Below are 24,033 nucleotides of genomic sequence, written 5' to 3' on the forward strand. Positions count from 1 at the left end.
ATCTTTATAGAAAATAAATTGCTAATCTATCTGCTCTTGACAGCGATCAATTTGTATAGCAAGCAAACGAAATGTATAGAAACAAAATTCACATCGTCATTTTTATTTTCTCATTACATCGTTCAAATTAAATTTGCACTTAAAAACACTTGTCTGAATCAGTTGAAAATGATTGAAAACATAAAAACCATCTTGAAAACATATTTCAAGCGTCTTAAAAATGTGTTGTTCCAGGCATTAAAATTCGGGACGTTTTTAAGCTTTCTTTAAGATCTCTGTTACGGAACATCTGTTTTACGACGTCTTTAAGACATCTTAATGACGTCTCAAATTCGACGTCCTTTTATCATCTGAAATAAGACATCTTATAACGTCCATTTCAGACCTTACGACAGTCGGACCTAAAATAGACGTAAAATGAACGTCCTTAAGACGTCCGATGCTTATCGGGTGAACTCATTCTATAATCCGTCTTTCTACATATCAATAAATTTGTCTAACGCCTATTTCACATCTTCAATGATTTATTACTCTTCCTTCCCGATAGAGGAGACACTGCGCACAGCAAACAGGAATTGATTTGATAGGAAAATCCTTCCACACACTTGTTCGAAACGAGCAAGATCGAACGAGTTCGAGTAGCGCTTACAGTCGGTGTATCCAGATATATTGAGTCAGTTATGAGCATCGGCTCGAGTTTCGGCCGAACGGAAAATGCGACATTGGAGCGTCGCAATCTGTTGAAAAGCACGAGAAAGTGGTCTGTGCGCCACCGTCTGTCGTAGATGGCCTTCTGGATATAGATACAGGGTGTGCCGTTTAAGTAGATTCAGATAAATATATACAAAACGATTAACCACTTAGGTACGATTGGATTTTGCGCGAATGAAATTTTTCGTAACTAAATTACCACCTTTCTTAATAAACTAATATATTTTAGTATTCTTAATATACTAATATATTTCTTTTAATATAGCTATTTATAGTTTATATATACATTATATATATACATGTATATTCTTTTCTCAGTGTATTGTGCATATACACTTTCACTTTAATCGTTTACTTTAGTAACTATATATTTGGCGGAAGCCACTATAATAGCGCGTCGTGCCTAAGAAGTTAATAACACGAACTAATGTTACAGACAAAAGTTAGATGGATCAGGTTAGACGCGCAGAGGATATATAAAGGTCAACTTTATTTTTATAAATGGAATCATACATTCTTTTTGTATTTCGGTCAATACAGCACGTTAATTTTCATATGAACGTATTAACCCTTTACCGTACGTTAACGAGTCAAGCTCGTGATAAAGATTTATAACAATAAGTTATTAGGTATGAATGTTCATTCGTTCTTTTAAATAAGAATTGAATTTTATTCTCTTGTTATCAGTATTTAAACATTCGAGTAGATGTAAGCACGCAATAAATATAAAATTCCATTTTCTTCTAATAAAATAGTGCGATCGAAGAAATTCTAATCATAGCAGTTGTAAAGAAAATGGTACGGCAAGGGGTTGAGTCACCTTTTATAAAAAATTATTGCTTTAGCAAATATTTAAATTTTGGTGCTGAATAATAACAGTAGTATCTGGTTTCATGTATTATGACATAGCTCCTTAAAATAAAAAATACGACTTTCAGCTTGGATGCATATGCTGTATCTCTAAACGATTTATCAACGTTTCCTAGGTCTTCTGTAAAAATTTCTCAGCATGCGTGTAACATCTTTTGCTTTAAATAATTCAAAGTTGTTATAATTGATCCCACAAGAGGAAATCTAAAGATAGCAGATCTGGTGATCCTAGCAGAAATTCAGTAGACCCAATTCGGCCAATCAAATGGTTCAGAGAAGGAGCTCCATTGTGCTGGAACTATATTGGTCGTCTCGTTACTAATTTTAGGTGATCCAAGAATTACTAATGTTTATTTCTGATGGAATCGTTGCATCTGCCTCCAATGGTAGTACCGTTAAAACAGTATGAATCGATGATATGCTCATTGAGGATCCTGCACGACACATTAAAAACTGTCTAAGTCAATAATTTTCCATAATAGATAACTTCGTACTTTTATATGAAAAATAACAAACTGCGTCGATAGGTATGTAAGAATACATAATCTCAGTTAATATAATGTAGCATACTTTCATGTGTCCTCATATAAATGTCAATAAATCGGCATCAGATTATCCCTTAAACCATCAAATTTTCGTCTGTAACATTATTCTGTGTTATTAATACTTTTAAAGATGTTCAGCTGGATCGTTTTAAATGGGACACCCTATGTAAAAGAAGGGAGCAGGGATCGACGAATGGTCTATAGTCCATACCATCGGGTTAGGTGTCGTGGGTGGGACTGCAGAGGAATGGGGAACCGAGTCGATGAAAATAGCATTCATTCACCGGAAGCTTCTCGCATAACTTTTGCAGTCATCAGCAAAGAAACGCTTATTGCGGACGGATTCTCTCATATATTGGCTGCCATTCGCTCCTACAATTTCCTTCCATTAACGATGCCGCCTTGGCCTGCGCTTTATTAAATGCGTCGCCGTGGCTTTTCGCTACGCATCGGTTTCAAAGAATACCGTCCAATGAATTTTCCGTCAGCAATTCCGCCGTAGGATCGATGTTTCATACCCTGATCGCGGTTAATATTTAATGAACCGGTTCGATAGTGGGGGAAGGATTTGGAAGAGACCGCTGCGGCAAGCTTTCGTGAGGAATATATCGATTAATTTTATATAACGTATCTCATTTTTATATATTCTGCGTTATATAATGTCTGTTATAGTTTTATAATTTATATTATATGATATATTTTATATTTCTATAATTTATATTATATGATATATGTTACATTTTTGTAATTTTATATTATTTGATATATGTTATATTATATATGTTTATTTGTTTATGTAATAAGTTTTGATCGTTTTATAATATACGACACGTGTTGTATTTTTATTATGTTATACTGTACAATATATGATATGTTTTCATAATTTCATATTTTATGTAATAACATTATATTTGATTCATGTGTAATTTAGTTTGGATTTTGACTTGTCGTTGGCTTTTGCCTTTTTTAGTTATTTTTTCTACAGTGCGAACAATTAAATACTGTGCCCGTACAATTGTTGTACTTCTCAGCTATTTCAAATACGTTTTAAAGTCATATCTATATTGTAATGTTTGAGAATTAAATATATAATTATTACATAATTGTCACAACAATGGTCGACAATTTGAGCGCGTTAGTAAACCATCTAGACATTGTCCCCGAATTAAACTTCGAAACTTCAGATATATTTTTTTTAAATTACTCTTTATTATTTCGTACCCATTATTTACGTGAGATTAACAAATAGTTGCATCAACGATAATACTTGGTGTGGGTTATTCTAAAATCAAGCTTCATTATGCCATCGGGAAATTTAAAGGACATTTTTATTTTCTGGCACATTCATTTTTACATTTGTCAAATAAGGCACATTAAATTGCTTTATTCACGAATAAACAAAATGAAAGAATGAAAAAATGTAATACATCTAAACCAAAGGCACAGCAATTTGTCAGCCAACAGTAACGAGCTCCGCTGCACGTTATATAGAACGGTTTTCGTATAAAATTATCATCAATTTTGTTACAGTTTAAATGTGCTTTCGTTAATAAATAGTACAGTACGACTAATAATAAGTGTACTTATTATGAGACACTGTTTTCGTACCGCATCCACACGTTCCATATTAAATGTCCCTATTCTGGAACATCCATTTGAAATGTCAGTTCCATAGATAGAACAATGATAAAATTGAAACACACATTAGGAAACAGTACGTTTCTGCTCAAAAACATCCGTATTCGAGCAAACGCACGAGTAAAAATTTTACATCCATTTTCTCATGCTGTATATACTCTTTATTGCGCTATTTGTGTTATAGTTTCAAGTAGGGTTCACAATCGATCGGTATTTCATAATAAGTTAGTTTCACCTTAACCAAAGTCGCGCGATCCGTGAGATTAGCAAGCATTTGTCGCAATCTCGCGGGACCCTTCAATTGCGACGACCGTGAAGTTTGATTTATTTAACATCCCTGACAGCGGAGTCGTTTCATTCATGCCGCTTTGCAATTCATTTGTCGTATTCTCCGGAATGCCTCCCGGAGCGTCATGCAGCGAGCACAGAGAAAATGTCTTCGCATTCCGGTCCCGGGCATGCCACGATCTCTCGCGCTTTCCTCGGAATTTACGACTGCCTGCCCCCTATTTTTCTCGAAATTCTTGCAATAATTTCCTTTATTCACCGTTACGATTCGCTCGCGACGCGCTTCGAAAGACTCCCCGTCCCTCAGAGAACGCGCGCTCTGTGCTGTGCTACGATTATGTATGTGTCAGCGATAGTGTACAACTCTTAAGGAAAATCGAGGACGAATAGAACGACGATATTTCGCATTCGGCGAATTTATGATTTAACCGGGAGTTGAGCACGGAATACGATTGGTTTAATGTAGCTTGAGCATCCTATCAGCGTTACACATTTATAATAATTATTTAAAAGTGTAACACGTAGCACTTCGTATGCGGTGAGTTTTTATTTTTCCTGTGACAGTATCTTCGTTCAAATTTCAAATCAAGCAATGCTAGGTGTTGGAACTAATTGCTGTAATACAAAATATGTGATAAGATCTTCAACATGAATACCCATTTAAGCACTGGACGTCTTATAAACGTCCATTTTACGTCCATTTCTGTCTGAACGTTTTACGCCCTAAAATGAACATCTTGACAAATGAACGTCTTGATTTGTTACACTAGACGTTTCTAGGACATCCGTGGGACATTGTTTACGAAAATCGCATTTTTTACATTTTCGTTATAAACTCAGATAAGGTTAGAAAAACGAGTGATATTTAATTGTCTTACCTTTCCAAGCAATAGTAAAATTGAAAGAAAGTAATTTTCACCATTGTCCAATAGACTAGTCTAAACAAAAGTTCAAGTCATTCATCTTCAGTTTGTAGAAAGTTATCGCGTTTTGGAAGTGCTCCAATACTTTCTTCACCCACTGTAGATGGGGGGAGTTCGTCGACGCCTTCGGACCACCTTCTTTCTTCACTCGAGTCTCTCCCACCTCTCCCGAAGGCGCCATCCCAGGCATCTTATCTCCCATTCCGTCTTTTCCCGTTGAATACCGTATCAAAGGATATTTAAAACCGTCTTCGGTTTAAAAGAAAGTTTCCTTTAGGGTCGCGAAACAAAAGCGGCAGGGAGGGGAGCAACGCGCGATCCTCCCGACAACGTTTAATGGCCACGGGATGCGATTCAACGCGCGGCGATCGTCGAATTCTTTGGCTGGCTGGCAAAATCCGCCGCCTGGTAATCCCGGGCACGTGTACCAAATCGGCTGCCGTGCGGTATTCGGGTTGCCGTTTATCTCGCGGCGAGCCCGTTTTATTGAGATGCTTTCAGCCGCGTAAGAACTTCGCCACCCCCGTCTCGCGCCGATCGGCCCACGCTCCATATGCTTCGAGAACCCTGCCACCCTTTCCTTTGACGATCCACTAACGTTTTCACGGCTGGATCGCTGTCGTGTGAAACCTGGCCAGGGCTATACCGCCGCACGCCGGCGTAAAGCGCGTTTCTGGCTGAGCAAAATGAGTTCTGTCGTTATAGTTCTCTTTATGTGATTATACGTTACCGAAAGAGCTCCTAGAATTTCTCACTTCCATTGCGCGTATTCAAACGATTTTTCGTATATGAGTACGCACTGCTAAGTACTCACAGGGGAAGTTTATACGTATACACTCCATATCGATACTAAATGAAATTATAATTATGCATAGTGGTGCGTGTAATTATAGAAGCAAAGTAAATTTTACATTGGTACTGGTATCTGAACGAAAACTTAGCAAAATATCATGCTTGTGTATTTTTAATTTTTATTATTTATGTGGCGTTGTCTCACTTATTCCTATTTCGAGAACTCAAATTGCCTTGAGTCATTTGTGGTCAGAAAAGTGAATTTGCAGAAAAAGTTAAAGGCTATGACTTTTTCAGAGTTTGATAAATGTTTTGAGGGGATGAGACCTATTTTGAAGGTGACTAAATCAATTTTCGTGAATAAATAGATAGTTTTACTTGGAAATTCTTGGTACTTTTTTTTACATAACTTCGAAGCTTTCGAGCACAAAGGATTGAAGTACCTTTTACATTGTTGTATTAGTGTATATTTAAAGAATTGTTAAAAATGTGATTATTGTTCAGAATAGTTTCGAGCGCAAAGGCTTATCGGCACATTATGTCATTCGTCAATCTGACGGTTTTCAAATTTCAGAAAGAAATAACAAAAATACCGTGAAATTTTTTTTTTTTCTTAGAGGTTTTACGTCGCATCAGCTGCAAGGCTATTAGCGACCTTCTATTTAAATAGACCTTATATTTTGTTTATTAAGCCTGTATCTCTCAGAAATTTTACCGTGATATTGATTCTAACCAATTTATACTGTAAATGAGCAACTCCATTATATAACAAAACTTCTATTATTCTATAAATAAGTATATAAGTCTATATTGAATTTGAAAATTTTGCTTTGCAAAGACATCCTGCAGTAGATGTACTTTAATTTACAATAAAATAAATAGGTCTCCAAAAGGACTAATTTCGAGCGCAAAACCAGTATCTTTAAATTTTTCTAATGTTTCAACTATTCTACATTTCACCCATGAATTATCGTCATAAATAAATAAAATTAATAATCTAATCGTAGCCATCGAAAACGCAAACTCTATCTCAATAACGAGAATTCGATAATAAACAAATAAAGATTAAGAACGTAGTTTAACAGTGAAGTAGTTCGCGTAACTCACAGTACGACATGAAATTCTTTCGCAATAAATCTGTCATAATCGCGATGATAAACTGTCAATCAGATCTCACGAAGTGTCCAAATGCTTCTAGATTAATGCGTTGGTAGCGTGCATTCGTATGACATGCCATCTTGATGCATCGCTTGTAAGGCAAACGCATAATCATCCCTGTCACATCCTGTGTTCCCTTTGTATACCGCAACCGGTTCCCGTTAAACGAGCCTCTTTAATAATACATAAGACGGAATCCTGGCCAGCTCAAAGGACGACATTGTCAACCAGAGATCAATTAAGACTGGGCATGAAAATGTCAGCAGGTCACTTGATTCGATCTCCCTGTTATACGGGGTGCGATTAGTCGCAACTGACCAGGTCAAGTCTTTTTATAATTTCCGTTGGTAACACCTGGTGTCTTTTACTTGTATTATTAGGTTGGGAAGAAAATAATGTCGGTTTCCAAACTATATCTTTAAATCGACATATCACAAATCGGAATAAGTTCATTTAATCAAAATAAGATCCATTACAATCTACACATTTATGCCAATAAATTGACAGTTTGTTAATTCCAGTAGCGTAAAATTCTGTTGTTTTGGAATTGATAAATTCTTCGAACGAATATTACACGAACTTACCTTGGTATTTATTACGAAGGCAATAACTTCAAGTGAGCGCAAATTAACAGTACAAACAGAAGCATAGCTATCAGCATGCAGCGCGACATCTGCACTGTAAGATGACATTGAAAGGTAAACAGAAAGAAGTGAATTGTTATCCCAAAACATGCGTCAAAGTTCGAAAGTTCGAAAACCGACATTAATTTCTTACCAACCTAATAAATTGCTTAACGTGTATTATAGTCGAAAATTCGGATTCGTTGTTCGATAAAAAGCGAGCTATGATCGTTTTAATGGTATGAATAAATATGAGTATTTGACCTCTTTCACATCGGCGTATGATGTACAAGCTAAGGAGAAAATAACGATGCTCAGTCGTAGGACGCAAAGTTATACTCTACTTACCTCATTTTCTTTAATAAATTGTAAATAGCTGGAGTGGACGGGCGAAAGTGCATGTAAATATCGAGATTTATACATTATTTCATATCAGCTGGAATTAAACGGAAACTTGTCCCTTAGATAATGGTTTTAGGTAACGAGGAAATAAAATATACTATGGAAACCGTGTTTTGCATTATTAGTCGCATTCGTCATGTTATGTATGCGTAGAATCCACGATCGCATTGTAAACGATTTGAAACAGTAAAGGGGCAGCCCTGTCACTTATACATTTTGCGACAAAATATTTATATAAATTATATAAATAAAAAGTCTAAGAGAGGAGACTAAGTTATTGTTGGATTTAGGATAGGGAAAAATAATAAGACCTTGTTTTATAACAATAAATATATAATGTTAATAATGTATTAACTACAGATTAACATTAAATCTGCGACGATCAAAATTATCTAAAATTATCAAAATTACCTATTTTCTTATTTTGTAATCCTACAAACTTGAGAGACGCTTTCGTGGAAAATACTTGAATAAATTACATTATTAGAACAAGCATTTTTATAATAAAAGCTTTACAAAATTTGTATAAATTCGTTCTTCTCACTTTTATGAAGCAATGTAATTTATTTTATTTATTTTATTAAGCAATACTATTTTATTGTATGGTAGGTTTAGTATTAATAACTGGACCGCGGGTTTTATGCATTTATAATTAAAACTCAGTAGATTAAATAGAGAATAGTAGAAACGTGTATTTTTGTACACGTGTACCCGTGTACTGCTAATATTTTATATTTTGCGTAATTATTTCGCGTAGAATAAAATACCTGTGTTTTGAAATATTTATTTTTGAAGCATGCCAATAATTTGAAAAAATATGGTTTATTCACACGAATTTAAAAATATACACGCGCGCACATATATGTTGGAATACAAGTGCACGCGTGTGTTATAAATGACACGTGTAAACACACGTGCAATTTGTACATAATCATTGGCTCATATTCAAACGTTGTTCGCAGTAAAAAAATCTGATAAAATTATTTCCTGATTTATGAGTGACCATAAAGATGGATATTTTTCTTTATCACAATTGATGCATATTCTAGTACTTTGCACTTCGTTGTCTCCTCCCAGGGGACATCGTGATTCTAGTATATCACTAGATATTAAAATTTATTAGCGAGTATGGGGAATCAACTTGTTTCAGTTTAACTTTTTGAAAAATGTACGTTTCTCTGAAGAAAACAAATCAGAATACGGTACAATTACTGAGATATATAATTATATATGTAAGATATATAATGACCAGTTGAGAATTGATTTTTGAAAACTGAGAATACGTCTGTGAATATATTCGATGAACAATACATTGAACAATATATAAACTATTTGCGATGTGGGTGGAAGAAAATAAGACTGTATTGTTTCTTCTAACAGATGATAAATTAATAAGAAGATAAATTATAAGAAAAAAAATGTTGATTTCCAAATATTCCTCGATATCTACAAATTTATATAAATTGAATATTATTATATCTTACATTGTTCCAGGCGTATATATTAATTTCAAATGTTCCCCCGAGTTTACAAAAATACCCGGAAGTATATAATACTATACATTTACTATTATACAATATAAAGGTTCATAAGTGCTGGTAGATAACATCCATGATGGTGCGGAGTGCAAAGGGCTAGATTACTAAGTGATTAGGGCTCATTGTGATTAATCACTGTTTGATTTTATCGAAAATACAGACACTACGATTTATTTCCTAAAAAGTGGTCAAACCGTATTGATATTACACTGTAAGTTGTAAACGAAGGATCGACGCAGATTTTGATTAGATCAACGAGTGAAAAATATAGGGTCCGTATGAAATTTGAGAACAGACGTCAACGAAGTCGATGGAAAAGAGGCCGTCGATTCTCATTTAACCGAAGCGATCCCCTTTAATGATAAATCAGTCGGCACCGCCAAACTGATCAAAGGGAGATGCTGGCGCGATCCGGAAGCAATTAAGCTTCGAAGAGCTGGACTTACTTACCGGGACATTCGAGTCGCCGTATTCTATCTGCTTGGAATTCGTCTGGTTCTGCCTGAGTGGACACGTGTTCGATGGTACTAGCCATCGAAATCAAGTTTCGGGTCACAGTCACTTCCAAAGCAGAATAACGTTTTCGGAATTGAGACAACGACATGCATTTCTTTTAAATGTTAGAGGAACGAGTTAACTGGTCCAGTGTCTAAAGAAATTGTTAATTATTCACTTTACGGCAGGCAGTATTGAAAACATATTATAATGTCATGAAAGTGGGAGATGTCTTCCTAAATGTGAATGTCTTGCAAAATTTTTAATTAATTGAAATAACAATATCAAATGTATATAATTTTGAGAAATGATGAAAGATTGGAAAAGTCTTTTAGTATTTTTATCTGAACTTGGAACAATAATTTCGTCAATGTTGCATCAGTTGTTTAAGTAATTCGCGATCGCTTCAAAAAGATTCGTTCGAATTCAGGAAAGGTTGCACAAATACTTTTCGAAGTCACTGTACGCCGAACCCGTAGCCATTGATTTGAAATTCTCGAACGTTCGATTCTATGGCATATTTCATAGTACTGCCAATATACGTTTGACAAGATCAAAGAACACTCTCAGAGGCAAATGATCCACCAGAGTTCTCGAGTATCATGCGGAAAATTAGAGAGGAAAATTAATATGCTGATTCCCCGGGCCGCGAACAAAGCGCGGATTTTACAACGTCTGACTCGGTCACTTTATGCGGCCGCGATAATTCTCGGTACGCTACCCGAAGCTCGTGTTGGCACAATTCACGCGACGTTCGCATGTCTATTGTCGTGCCGTACTCGCAATAAGTGATCATACTTTCGTAAGCGGGTCTTCGGAGTTTCGTAAAGTTTCGTAGACTATTAATACTCCATATCCCGATAAAGTATTGAAATCCGTTCTGTAATATTATAAAGGAAGCTCCCTGTAACATCAATAAATAATTATAAGCTTAATTATTATATTAATTATATATTCATTTAGACTCTTCTAATATAAGCTTGAATAAGGGAATGATTTTTTAACTAGTTAACTATTTTCGACGATTATACACCGCACGAAGAAATGGTATCATTTTTTATTATAACAAGTATACCGTTAAAACCAGCTAATTAAATATAAAATTAAATTAAAAATAAAACAAATGTTTCATTGCAACTTAATTTTATATTACAACAACCATGCACAAAATTTTCGAGAAGGTTGTGACAGCTAACTTGTTAAGAAAAGGTCTTCATAATTTGAACATTTAGAAAATTGAAAGTATAAGATCGATCATTTTGACCTGCATGATAGACTTAATGAACACATTTAAATTACATTATTCCCATTTATTAGATCCAAGTTTCAAAAATAAGAATTGGAAGATTGAAAATAAAATAAATAGTGTGCCTGTTCCGAAAATATATTTATATTTACACTATTTATGCTATGATACCATATATAAATTTATATATTTATATATAAATAAGTAGACAGAAGGAGTATTTTTGGCTATAAAATTGTTAACATTTTCATTTTCCATTTACCTCTTATTCGGCGTTAAGTGAGGTAAACAAGTATCCGAATTGAGCACTAAATCACGGACGAAGAACCGAAAGAGTACACGACTGTGGCTGGAAACGAAATTGACTGTATTCGTTCTGCAGATACGCAGGAAACCTCGCGGTTGAAATTCACAGCCGTCCTCGGCAAAGCAGATTTCCCCGATACAATCGACCGGCTAACTTTCCCGGGTAACAATATTAAGCTCGAGGGACAGTTTGGGGGATTAAAAGTGACGTTTATGGGCGAACGTGCTCCGGATAACCCCCCACGAATCGATAACTGTTTCAGGTCACTGTGGACTTGGGCAAAGACGCGGAATTCCAGTGTTCCGTCACCGGACAGCCTACGCCAGTAATCACGTGGACGAAAGACGGACTTCCGGTCCGTGAGAGCGCCTCGGGGAGGAACAAGATCACGGGAACGGATGGATCCACGCTGCAAATTTCCTCTATCGTTAGGGACGACAAAGGGATGTATCAGTGTTTCGCACAGAACGATTATGAGATGGTCCAGGCCACTGCGGAATTACGCCTCGGGGGTGAGTATTGAATCACTGGGAAATAATTAGGCGATCATTCCTGTATCTGACATGCCTCGAATAGACTGCTACGTAATGACTGTTCCCATGCAAATTTCCCTGCGTAATTGTGCGTTATATTATTTTATACCATTTACAAAAACAAAATAAAGAAATCTTTTGTTTGTTAAGTTGTCTTTTAATTTCTTTTTATTCCCTGATACATTCAATCGTCCTTTAATTTCATTATCAGAATACTTAGCTTTCTTCACTAAACAATATTAGAGAACATTCCTATATTTTCGTTCACTGTATGTTAACTAAAAAATATCTCTATAAACATTAATTTTAGAACTCTTGCAGCTTAATAGTATTGCATTCTGTATTTAGTAGACTTTCGAACGGCATGATTAAATGTTATATATCAACAAACTTTCATTCGTAAGGAAAGAAAAATTAAGGTGAACGAGTTAAACGACTCGCCATATACTTATCACATGCAATTATTTGTCAATAATAAACGTAGTTCAAAATTACAGTTTCTCATTCGTTAAAATTCCACAATGTAATGACAGAACGCAAATATTCTCTGAAACGAAGACCGAATTACATCGTTCTGTAAAAATAATTCCAGGAAGGTGGTAACGACGTCTTTAAATCGGCCCTTTATTTCCAACGAACTTAGTATATTTGAATAGTTAATTTTCCATCCGAGTCGAGCGAGAAGGATGTGGACGGGACGGGAGAACTGGCGGGAAACTTTGGTACAAGCGTCGGCGGAATTAGCCGGTTTGAAAGTTAAAAATTTAAGACCAATAAAAGCGTGGGCGGCGATCAGGCGAAGGTGCTGAAGATGAATGGTACCGCGGGGGGGGGGGGGCGGCGGAGATACAGTTTCGCAGGGAGTGAAATGCAATTTGTCACGGCGACTCAGCTTAGAACGCGACGGTGTACAATTACCGGTGAAAGATACGGAACAAAATAATTTTTGATGAACAGTCGCGCCCGGCACTCGTGCAAAAGCTGCAACGGAAGATAAAGTGGTGCTGATGTAACTGATATTCGTGCGCCGGACGCACGGTTTAACGTTAAATATTTATTAAATAACTCACTCGACAATGTCGCTTTAATTGCGAGCTACGATTTTAATATTATATACCGTCGTTGGCAATCATTTAGAACGCGGCATGAATATTGATATCGGGAAGGCAGTCACGGTACATTCGTCATTCCGTATTATTGGCACGAACGTAAGTTCATTATGTTTGTTGCCATTGATCACGGTAACAATAATTATAATGCTCCAATCGCGGCGGGAACGATGAACGGGGTTTGTTTAACGGATATTTCAGAGCACACAGTTTTTATTCTATTTTTCATAGTGTAAACAAATATAGCTGCAACATCGAATGAAAATATTGAAAACCTGGTGTGCTCTGTGGTGAGAAGACGACTAAACAAACAACGGCCGCTGGGCAGGCGGTTTTGTTTACATCATGTGCAAGCTTTTGATAATACACAAATTAGCCCCACGCAGCTGCACAATTTTACGAACGAAACGGGCTACTAATAGGGTTGATGTCCCAATTTTCGTGCGCCCGGATTAAAAAATTATGGAAAAAGGAAAGTGTTACATATAAATTGATAATTTATATTATTATCTATATTGGTTTAGTGCAATAATAATAAAATAATAAAATAAATAATAATGTAATAAGTAATAATACAAGCCGATTTATTTCAAAACATTTTCCTCCGGGCTTACAATAATTTAAGAAGTGATAATAAATCATTGTAATAATCATTAAGGCAATAATAATAAATAAATAAATAAACATGTTCGATTCAAGGAGAAATATCAATTTATGTATGAAACTTTTCTTTTTCTGTACATTTTTAATCCGGGGGCACAGTTATTGGGACATTTGCCCTATACGTATGTTTTCATTGAGCTTCAAAGTTGTAAATTAACTTAGCTGCGTCAATATATTCTGAAGATAAATTTTGTTACGCGATTTATTGATCATACTGAGTATAGTTCTTTTGAGAATTGCTCTAAAATTATTCTGAATCGTGCGAAATTGATAAATATGTTGCCATAAGCATTTTGACATAAATCGTAAGAAAAGTATTTTTATTGTAAGATGTAAAATTGCTATTTCCTTATAACGTGTATACACGTCGTACGCAGCTAACTGGATAAACATGTTTATAGCCATCTTAACAAGGTTATGTCGTTCTGAATACAGCTACGTTTGAACAAGGATTTACATTTCTAATCAGTTTTTAAACCTTCTACTGTCCGTTGCTCCAAAGATGACACAGGGATAAGTGTTCTACTGATTCTCACCATCCATGTTAACACCTTCGCAGAAGTAGGAAAATGAGTTTCCCCTACCTTTCGTTTTCTATTAGACCCAATTTCAAGGAAACAAGGCACTCGAGCCCGGTTGATTGTAAACAAACAAAGCATCCTGACTTCCATCATCGTCTTGCTTGCCTGTGATCCTCTCCCAGCCTCTTCTATTTTGTTTTCATTCTAGACTTTTGATTATTATTGACTAAGCTACGTTCTGATCAAGAGACGACTATTGGTCTTTTTTGTTTACCAATAAAATTGAGTTTCGGGAGGTCATAGACAAGTGGGGACTACACGGGCGTGCAGATCAGGCATCTTCCCTCGCAACACGGTAAGAATTGTGCCATCTTCTCAACAACGGACAGTACAATGAACTGTGCTACCAGAAATCGATCACGCCTTCTGAAATGTTTCCTTACAAATATATCTTCCTTGCCATCAAAGTTTTCGTGGGAATGGTAATTAAACTTTTTCACGACAAATCCATTCATTAGGTTATTTATACATTCATTGTTATTTTTTTATGATGGAAATACTTGTCATATAGAGCTAAGAGATTAAGATCTCCAATGAATATTTTATCGACTATAAGTAATAAGTAATAACATAAATAAAACTATAAGTAATAACATAAATACTTTAGTAATGTACGTATATTCAACATTCTTCATTATATGAATATTAAAATACTACATCATATAAATATTAACTCTTTGCACTCGAGTAGTGACTCTGAGACACTGTTAAAATTGTTACAGCACGTTAAAAAATAATTTTTATACTATAATAAATTAGCTTTCAAAAATTATTAAAAGTATAACTGTTGTTGCATGAATTACAAAATTCAATTTCATATGCATAAAAGACATTTTGTCACATAAAATGAAAATGTTATATGTCAGAAAAGTTATTTTACAATTACAGTTAAAATGGTTTCGAGTGCAAAGGGTTAATATTCTACATTATATGAATATTAATATTCTACATTATATAAATATTAATATTCTACATTATATGAATATTAATATTCTACATTATATAAATATTAATATTTTACATTATAAATAGTTACAATTTTTAACAATTAATCTACAATAATTTGAAAATTCATATAGATCTGAAAGGTTTAACACAATTGAAAAATATTACAATAGTTATACTACTTAGAACTTACGAAAAGAGAAAGTTGAGTAACCATCAACTCGAGTTATTTTAAAATTTCCAGCAGCTCATTTAAAATTCATTATCACTGCCGCTTTATCGTATCTCATGAATTGAACTTTTAGTTGAAAAAGCCACTTCACCGTTCCTTTATTCAATTATAAACATGTAAATGATGGTTATTTAATCTCGTGAACGATATCGTCGTAAGTGAGCGGTATCACTGCCAAATTTACAAATCTGTGAATACAATTTTAACATTTTTTGCTAGTTATGCACTTTTCTAAGCATTTTCAAAGCATTTGCATTTTCATTGCAAAATACATCTATGGACGCATAATGTAACAGAATGTTACTACCTAAATTTTGATGGGAAAAGGGCGCGGTGAACTTTACACTTTCATATAATACGGGAAACGTTCATTCACTGGTGCGGTATTTATTCAAATAACCGGCCAAATCGACCCGTACATGATTAAAGTGCACTGCAAATCACTGAAACCGAATTAGTCGTTAAATAAATAGGCTTACCTAGCCTATTTGCACACAGAATCTGTTAATACCGTTAAAACCATCATAGAAATTGCAATGCGTCCAGAGATAAATGTGTACAGAGATAATTATATCACTCCAGAGTTCTAACGAGTGAATGTGATGTTTAAAAGAACTTACTCTGCCACAACGAAAGTACCTCAAGACTTCTTTTACATTTTTCTCGAAATTAGATTTTTCAACTTGGCCGTCGTTACACTTTATGTAGCGAATATTCTATGAAAATATTCTGAATAGAGTATTCTGCAACGTAGCGTATAACTTTTTTGACATGAAAATTATATAATTCCGTAGAAGCATTTGAAGTTTTTTTTTTAAGGTAGAAACAGTTTCTTCAAACAGCGGTCATTTCGATGATTATTAAAATTGTTGAAAACTTGTAAACTAGATTTCAGATATCAGTTGTTAGCTTACGAATCCAAAGAATTTAATTCAGACGTTCCAGTGTATCTCAACTATGCCAGCAATTAATGTTCTGCGAGAAGGAATTTCAAAAGTAACGAATAACTTCGTTATTCTGTACGACATTTATTTGTACAAAATTAAAAAACAAAGCTGTAACTTACATTCGCATTCTCTTATGAAAGACTAAATATTTTATCTAGTAATTATTTATAAAACAAATTTCAAAGGTTCGCTTATTTCTTAACACCTACGGATAATGTTTCCCCGGAATGGGCACAGTAATTGACACATTCGCCCTAGTGCAAAATAAACGCATTAAGAACGTCACGTCAGAGGTTAAGTCGACTTAGCGTGCCTAAACGGTCATAATCTGGTCCCGGTAGTTCCCGGAGGAAACTTCTATAAAAGTTCCGTCTGAAAATAATAAGGCTGAATTAAAGCTATTACCGAGCGCGGTGTTAACCGGGCAACCGGTTACTCTATTGCGAAAGTTTCGGCGAAACAGGCTGCCGTTTTTATCGGTCGTTGTGAAAGTAAGCCCGTTAAACGCGATAAAAATGTACGTATTACAACGTGCGCGGGTGGGGGGAGGGGGGGGGGGAGTAGAGGGGAGGCTTTATCCCGTTATCTCGCGGATGAGTTGAATATTTTTAATTAACGGCGAAGTTCGCCGCGGACGGTTCGTTAATTCAACGTCCGATCGCCGAAGAACTTCCACACTCCTCCCGCTGCAACAAAGGACACGGCGACCGCCGCGAAATATCGAGCGAAGTGGAAAAATTTCCGTCCCCTTTCCCTCAGATTTCCACCCGGAATTTCTACCAGGCTCGACAACATGATCAAATACTCCCGCGCCATGGATCGCTTTCGAGCGATCTCGATCCTAGCCCCCCGACTTTTCCCGCTTTATCCTCGTCCTCAAGAAATCTCGTTCAATGTGTGGGACTGAATTCTTTCATTACTCGCTCCTCTCGATTTCTCCGCGACTCTCTCATCCATTCTGGCGAGAACCAAGTGGCGTGGGGCAGGGGAGGGTCGAGGAAAAGCCGGCGAGAAGGAAAACAAGAGACCGAATGGAAGACGGAGCGCGTCGCGGAAGACGAAGCGGCGTGAGAAAGTGAGAGAGAGAGAGAGAGGGAGAGAGAGAGAGGGAGGGAGAAGGGGAGTATGGCGAAGAGAGAAGCGGGGTGGAGCGTCGAGATAAAAAAGAAATGCTTAACGAGGGCGATGCATAATAGAGGAAGGAGAAATCCACTGGTTGGCGTGCTGTGAAATAAATATATACCATTTGTCTTGGTCGCGGGGTGGGAAGTCGGCTGAATGAAAGAAACTTGACGCCGCGTCGGGGCGCGCGGGGTTGGGATCCGGCTGAATGTGTCGGCGCAGCTCGAAACTCCCGCGCAAAAACTTCCCGGCGAGGCGAGACGCCGGCTTCGACGAATACTTCCGTCGTCGGCGTCTTTAAAATCGACCAGCGCCGCCCCACGTGACATAATCCATTACCTTAAACGACGCTGTCAGTCCACCGTCTTCGGTACACGAAAATACCGGCGGCCATTTCCGCCCGGGCGTCGCATGTGCGCTCCGCCAAGGTATCCAGAGACATTTCTCACTCGTCCGATGGTCGACAGTCTTCGTTTGTTAACCGTCCATCCGCCGTCCCATCACGAGATTCCACCTTTTACCGGCGACCGTCTGCACCGAAATTTTGAAATTCGAAATGTTTCGAGCGGTCATGTGTGATTTTCTAAACCTGGAACGTCTGCGAACGTCGAGGCACGTTGGAACTGGGTCTTGTTGACTCTACTACGGTAGAACGGCGTCCATTAAGGAAATTACATTGACCTTATCTACATCTGCAAAGCTAGTATCCTCTAAATTGCCTGCAGCAATTTTTATAGTGTATCTTGTATTTATCGAGCAGTCGCGCAGTGCGGCATGCTATGGACAATAATTGTTGCGCTTTTGGTATATCTACGGCTGTAAGAACTTTATATTTATCAAATAATACATATTAAATGTTTTATGAAAAAATGAACAAAAAGAAATAAATAAATCCAATATATTTTACTCGTTAAATATAGAGTTAATCATGCCTGAAAACAAACCAAAGACACAACAATTGGTCACCCCACTATAACTATTAATATTACGAATTATCTTTATTGTCCTCGTTGTACCTTGAATATGGAAAATTTGAACAAAAGCTTGTATAATTTCATTTTACAGTTAAGAAAATTCCTTTCTTTTCTAATTGCTCTAGAACGAAACAACTCAAAATATGCTGCGTTTATTTATTGTTTTTTTATTACAAAAGTGTTATATTACATTGCTATGTATTTTTTTCACGACCAACTGCTGCACTGAATATTATTCATCTTTTTTTAGAGAGATCCATATATCGCGAAACGATTTCAAAAATGGCCAGTAAAAATTCCTCTGAAATTGAATAGTATATAGTTTTTTCAGATGGAAGTGGAAATTCAATTTAATCAAGAATTTTGAATGATTAATCAACCGGCATATGCGAGTCTGAAAATATTGAAACAAAAACTAATGAATTCAATTTTTGTTCAATTTTCTTCAATTTAATCGAACTATGAGGCGTTACAAGAAAGAATATTTGAGAATTTTCAACTGTTTATTAACACGATCATTGATTAAATTATCTCTCAGTCGGTTGTAATTGATGAATGGGAGCCGTGAATCAGTGGATTCATTGATATGTTTTGATCTGACAGAGTGAATCACTGACAATGAGCATGTTCGATAGTGTGTACGTAAGGACTATCGATTGTATGCGCATCAGATATACGTCGACCTTGAATGAGATTTCATAGTATTGTCTGACTTTAGACTGCTGTTTGGTGAACAAAATTGAGTGAGATGAAAAGGTTTGCATTCATAATAAATGGATAGCAGAGTTTTATCTAAAATGAAATGTATGCTTGTGAACTGTAAGAAATAGAAGTTAGATCAAAATATATTTCTTCATTTAACACTTTTCATAGTTTCAATATAGCTAAAACAATACGACAGTATCATTGTATTCTTTTTCAAGTCTTTATAAATACATATTTAATCCCTTGCTGTAGTTTAACGAGTCAGACGCGTGGAGATTTCAAACAAATGACAAATTAACAAATTGTTAAGCATGGACGTTATTGCGTTTCTATAAGTACATGTGAAATTCTATTCTTTTGTCACCGATATTTAATTATTTAAGAAGATGTAAATATACAATAAATATAAAGTGTCTTTTTTTTCTAAGAAATTATTGTAATCGAAAAAGATCTAAATCAGTGTAAAAAAGTGGTACCGCGAGAGGTTGATCTGGTCACTCTTTCTAGAAATACATAATGTGCAAAAAGATATGCTAAAATGAACATAAATAATATAAATAAATTCTTGAGATCTTTCAAGACTGCGCATTTATGACGAAAATGATTAAGTGAAACATTAAACAGTAATACTGTCAAAAGAATTTGAAATTCTGTTTATGTTGTTAATGAAGGAAATCAAGAAGGAAAAAAATCTATGCAGTTTCTTGCAATCGTTGCACAAAATATTGATTTTACGTATAACTACATTTATACATTTAAGGAATTACTGATACTGATTCGCAACTCATTGAAATTATTGAAGTAAAAAATGAATTTCTATGTGGCTTATGTAACATACAAGTATAGATAAATTTTATATTCCGTAACAATTCACATAACTAATGACAGAATAAATCTCAATAAAATCCACAAAATATTTACTTAAAACTATTATGAATTTCGCAAGGATATTTAGAATTCTATAACTAATATTTAATAAAAATGTCAAATAAAAATGCGAAATAGCCAGGCACGAGTAAAGCGCAATGTACACCGTAACACCAAGCCATTTTTCCACGAAATTAATTACTTCTCGTGTCGACTTGGTCATCAATAACTAATTGGTCAATAGAATTACGCACTTTATTAGCGAACCAATGACAGCGATGTTGGTGCGCGCCACACAGGCTGGCGTCCGCCGAAAATTTTGAGCGTTGTTTATGGCACACCGAGCAGCATCGTTCGCCATTATGGTCGGCCGTTAACGTTTAATCACAGGGGATAGTCGGCGGTCAGAATCACTTTGCGCGCGGCGCGGGCCAATCGCGTTCAGACCTTTACATCCCGATCCGATAATTAGTCGGAACGATTTTAACGAAGACGGGGTGAACCGTTTTATTTGAAGAGCGTTAGTACTTCGCGCAAATATTGAGCGATGCTCTTCGAACGCCAGAGAAACGGAGAATAAGGGAGCGGAGCCCGTTTATCTCTCGGTCCGGGCTCCATTTCTCAGTCGAGGCGTCGTCCCTCGGAAATTTTTAAACGTCGAAAAAAGATCCGCGTGGTCGCGTCTCGCCAATCGTTCCTACGTTCCTCGTGGTTAATAACTTTCCTTTTTCGTGCGGCGATTAATCACCCGGAACGCTTCGACTCGCTGCTTTTTAAAGAGGCACATACTCTACCATCCACCGAATCCACGAGTTTCCCTAATCGCTTGCCACATTGGAATGGGGAAGATCTACGAGGTAGGTCTGCAAAGTAATAAGACTGATTCGATGTAATTTGTTATACAGGGTACTCGTTCGAAAACTTACAATCTAAATATTTCGAAAGCGACACTTTTTGGGCGAATAATGTTGCATACTAAAGTTACTACAATTTTTCACCATTTAATATAATATGTGAAATTGTAGTCTACACATTACGAAATGTTAACAACGACTATACAAACGTTCAGATTTTTTACGTATGCACATCCCACTTAGTAAGTTATTTCACGTTCAATTTGTTTAATCTACAATTGTGTTAACGACGCGAATTGTTTTAAATGGTTGTTTTAAGTTTGTTATAATATAACAAATATGAAAGTAGAAACTATTACAATGTCACCATATTTTGCGCCGTTTCTGAGATATGTTAATTTGAAGTTGAAAATAATTAAGTATCACCTACAAAATGATTGACATTCTCTAACTTATTATATAACATGTACAAGCAAATAATAATTTGACAAGATCAAGTTTTTCAAAAACTTGAAATAGAATTGCGAAATAAGAATTGCCTATGTTAATTGCAAGACACATACATTTAATGAAGATATCGTTTTTCTTTTAGCAATTGTAGTAAGTCGAAAAACAGTGTAACAATATCCTAACGTTTTATATTTTACTTCATCATTTCATCCGCTATCTAATTATAATGTAACCTATGAATTCCAATTATATTTTTTAAAATTAAGTAACGATCATGAGTTGTTAAGAATGTTGTAAATTATTTTTCAACTGTCCGTCGTTTCCTTTTAATATCATTTCTACTGTTCTTAACTTGCAGTCGATGTAGAATAAAACAAATTAAAATTTATGTTCTAACTGTTTCGCTTGCATTGCCGTACATTTCGTAAGCGCTCGCAATTGTGACTAAACAAAAGCGTTTAAACATGAACATTGTAACGAAAACTACGGTACGGAAAATTCGAGCTGCTAACGAAACTGCGCTAAAAAATAAAGTAACGAAACTATTGTGTAAATGTAACAGCACTTTCGGACAATTTAAGTTAGCGTACACGTTTCCGTGAAAACGAATTTTCCATAAAAAGGTCGATGAAATGACTTTGTCAATTTTAAATATTCTATCATATAAATTGAAACAAATAGCCCGTAATGTTATTCGTTACGATTCACACCTTTTTATCTACCACTTATTTGGCTCGGGTTTATGGTGTTTCAACAATTATTAAAATTGTTTTAATTGAGCTATCGAAAAAAAAATGTTTTCGCGCTGTTTATGAAGCTATGTTTGCAAAATAATTTCATTCCACCCGCATTCGTTTTGCTTTTCTCGTTAATTTTATATGCGATACATCTGATTTATGATTTATCTTGCAAAATATATACTTACATTTGTTAGTAAATGATTTAAATGGTATACGGTTGGAAATGTTTTTTGCGCTTAATTATTTTATCCTTAAAAGGTGTACCAACTAGAAATTATAAATTTCTAATTGCAAAACGGAATTCTTAAAGGAATTCAAAACGTAATTAACCAATGGAAATGTCAGGCTCGTGTGATTATTTAATAAAGAGTACAAAAATAAATGGGTATCGCTGTTTTTCTTTCAGCCTATTATAATAAGAAAAGAAAGATGAAAGGTTCGGAGCGACTACTGATCTTTGCTACATATGTAAACAAATTTTATTTTGCATAAATATCTTAATAAAATTGAGCAATTATAATGGATTGGCATAAAAATTAATTTTTAAAAACTAAATTTTAAGTAATCATAAATCAAATATAGGCGACACCGAAATGGGATAAGTTAGTTAATAATATAATATACGGCACATTTCTCTTCATTCGTTTCTTAATTTAATTTTTTATTTTCAAGAATTCAGACATGAGGTTTTGTAAACGCATGTGTGAACCTATATTTTCTAAAATAAATGTAAAAAAGTCGATCTTTTCAAAGACTCGCATTACAATGTTACCTTAATACAGTAAAGCAGAATTGCAATTTTACATAAACATCCGCAGTCCACTTACAACTATCACGTGGTGTCTCTAATTATATTAGTAATTATATTGTTCAGCTGTCATTTCAGTTTATTCTAATGAACTACTTTTTCATCCTCTGCAGACTTCTCGTTTCATCGCGAAACGAGAGCTTTTTAAAGGAAGTACCATATCATGATATCTAGAATCGACGAGGTCGTGTTTGACTGCATAATTACCATTTTTGCGGACGTCAAAAGCGCAATTTTTAAAAATACATTCTACGGCCGCCGCGGCGCGCCGCACCGAGTATCTGTCCTGAAACGGTGAAAACGAGTGGAAGTCGGGGACTGTGCGAACAGCTATCGCTTTGTAAAACTCGAAATAATTGGAAAGAGGCTAATCGGACGGCGCAACAAAAGGAGGAAATCAAAGCGACAAACTTTTGTAACGATGAAAAAACCGACTTTGTAAAGGGTGGCAGATGTACGAGTACGCGCGCGTTACGTTAGAACGCTTCCAGCCGGCAAGTCTTTTATTTTTGTCTCTTCTTTCCTTTCCTAGTCAATTTATTCGACCGAAAAAACGTTTGTGGAACGCGAGATACAAAGCGGAGAGGATTAGTCGAAAATAGTTGTCTTTGAATTTCGGTTGAATTATTCGGACAGATCTATTCGGACTTCTCGAGTCTACCGTACGTGCAAATAATTTCATAACGGTGGACGTCGTAGTCGCGTTGCTTATGGTTCGGAAAAAATTGCGCTCGTTTACAGGGAAAGGACGATTCCATCGATCGCCAGCGAAGCGAGGAAATATTTGTCAACGCCGCGTCGAGAGCATCCCGACCGGCCGCGTTTTCCGTGGGCTCCGCGTTATTTAGTATCTGCGCGTAAATATTCCGTTCGTCGGTCGATGGTTTATTTATTTATTTCTTTTCGTTTTAATGGCTGAAGGCAATTCCAGGAGCTCGAACAAAGGCCTCGCGATAATGTCGTGCTG

General features: G+C 35.8%; 1 protein-coding gene across 1 annotated transcript in view; it reads left to right on the forward strand.

The window, feature by feature from the left end:
• LOC144475900 (cell adhesion molecule Dscam2) overlaps positions 1 to 24,033 on the forward strand; it is a 265,598-nt gene that overhangs the window by 173,212 nt on the left and 68,353 nt on the right. The window contains exon 6 of the mRNA XM_078192303.1: positions 11,799 to 12,048. Within this exon, the coding sequence (XP_078048429.1) occupies positions 11,799 to 12,048 (250 nt within the window). The remainder of the gene's footprint in view (positions 1 to 11,798; positions 12,049 to 24,033) is intronic.

The sequence above is a fragment of the Augochlora pura genome, chromosome 10 (genome assembly GCF_028453695.1).
Source record: "Augochlora pura isolate Apur16 chromosome 10, APUR_v2.2.1, whole genome shotgun sequence".
NCBI lineage: Eukaryota > Metazoa > Arthropoda > Insecta > Hymenoptera > Halictidae > Augochlora > Augochlora pura.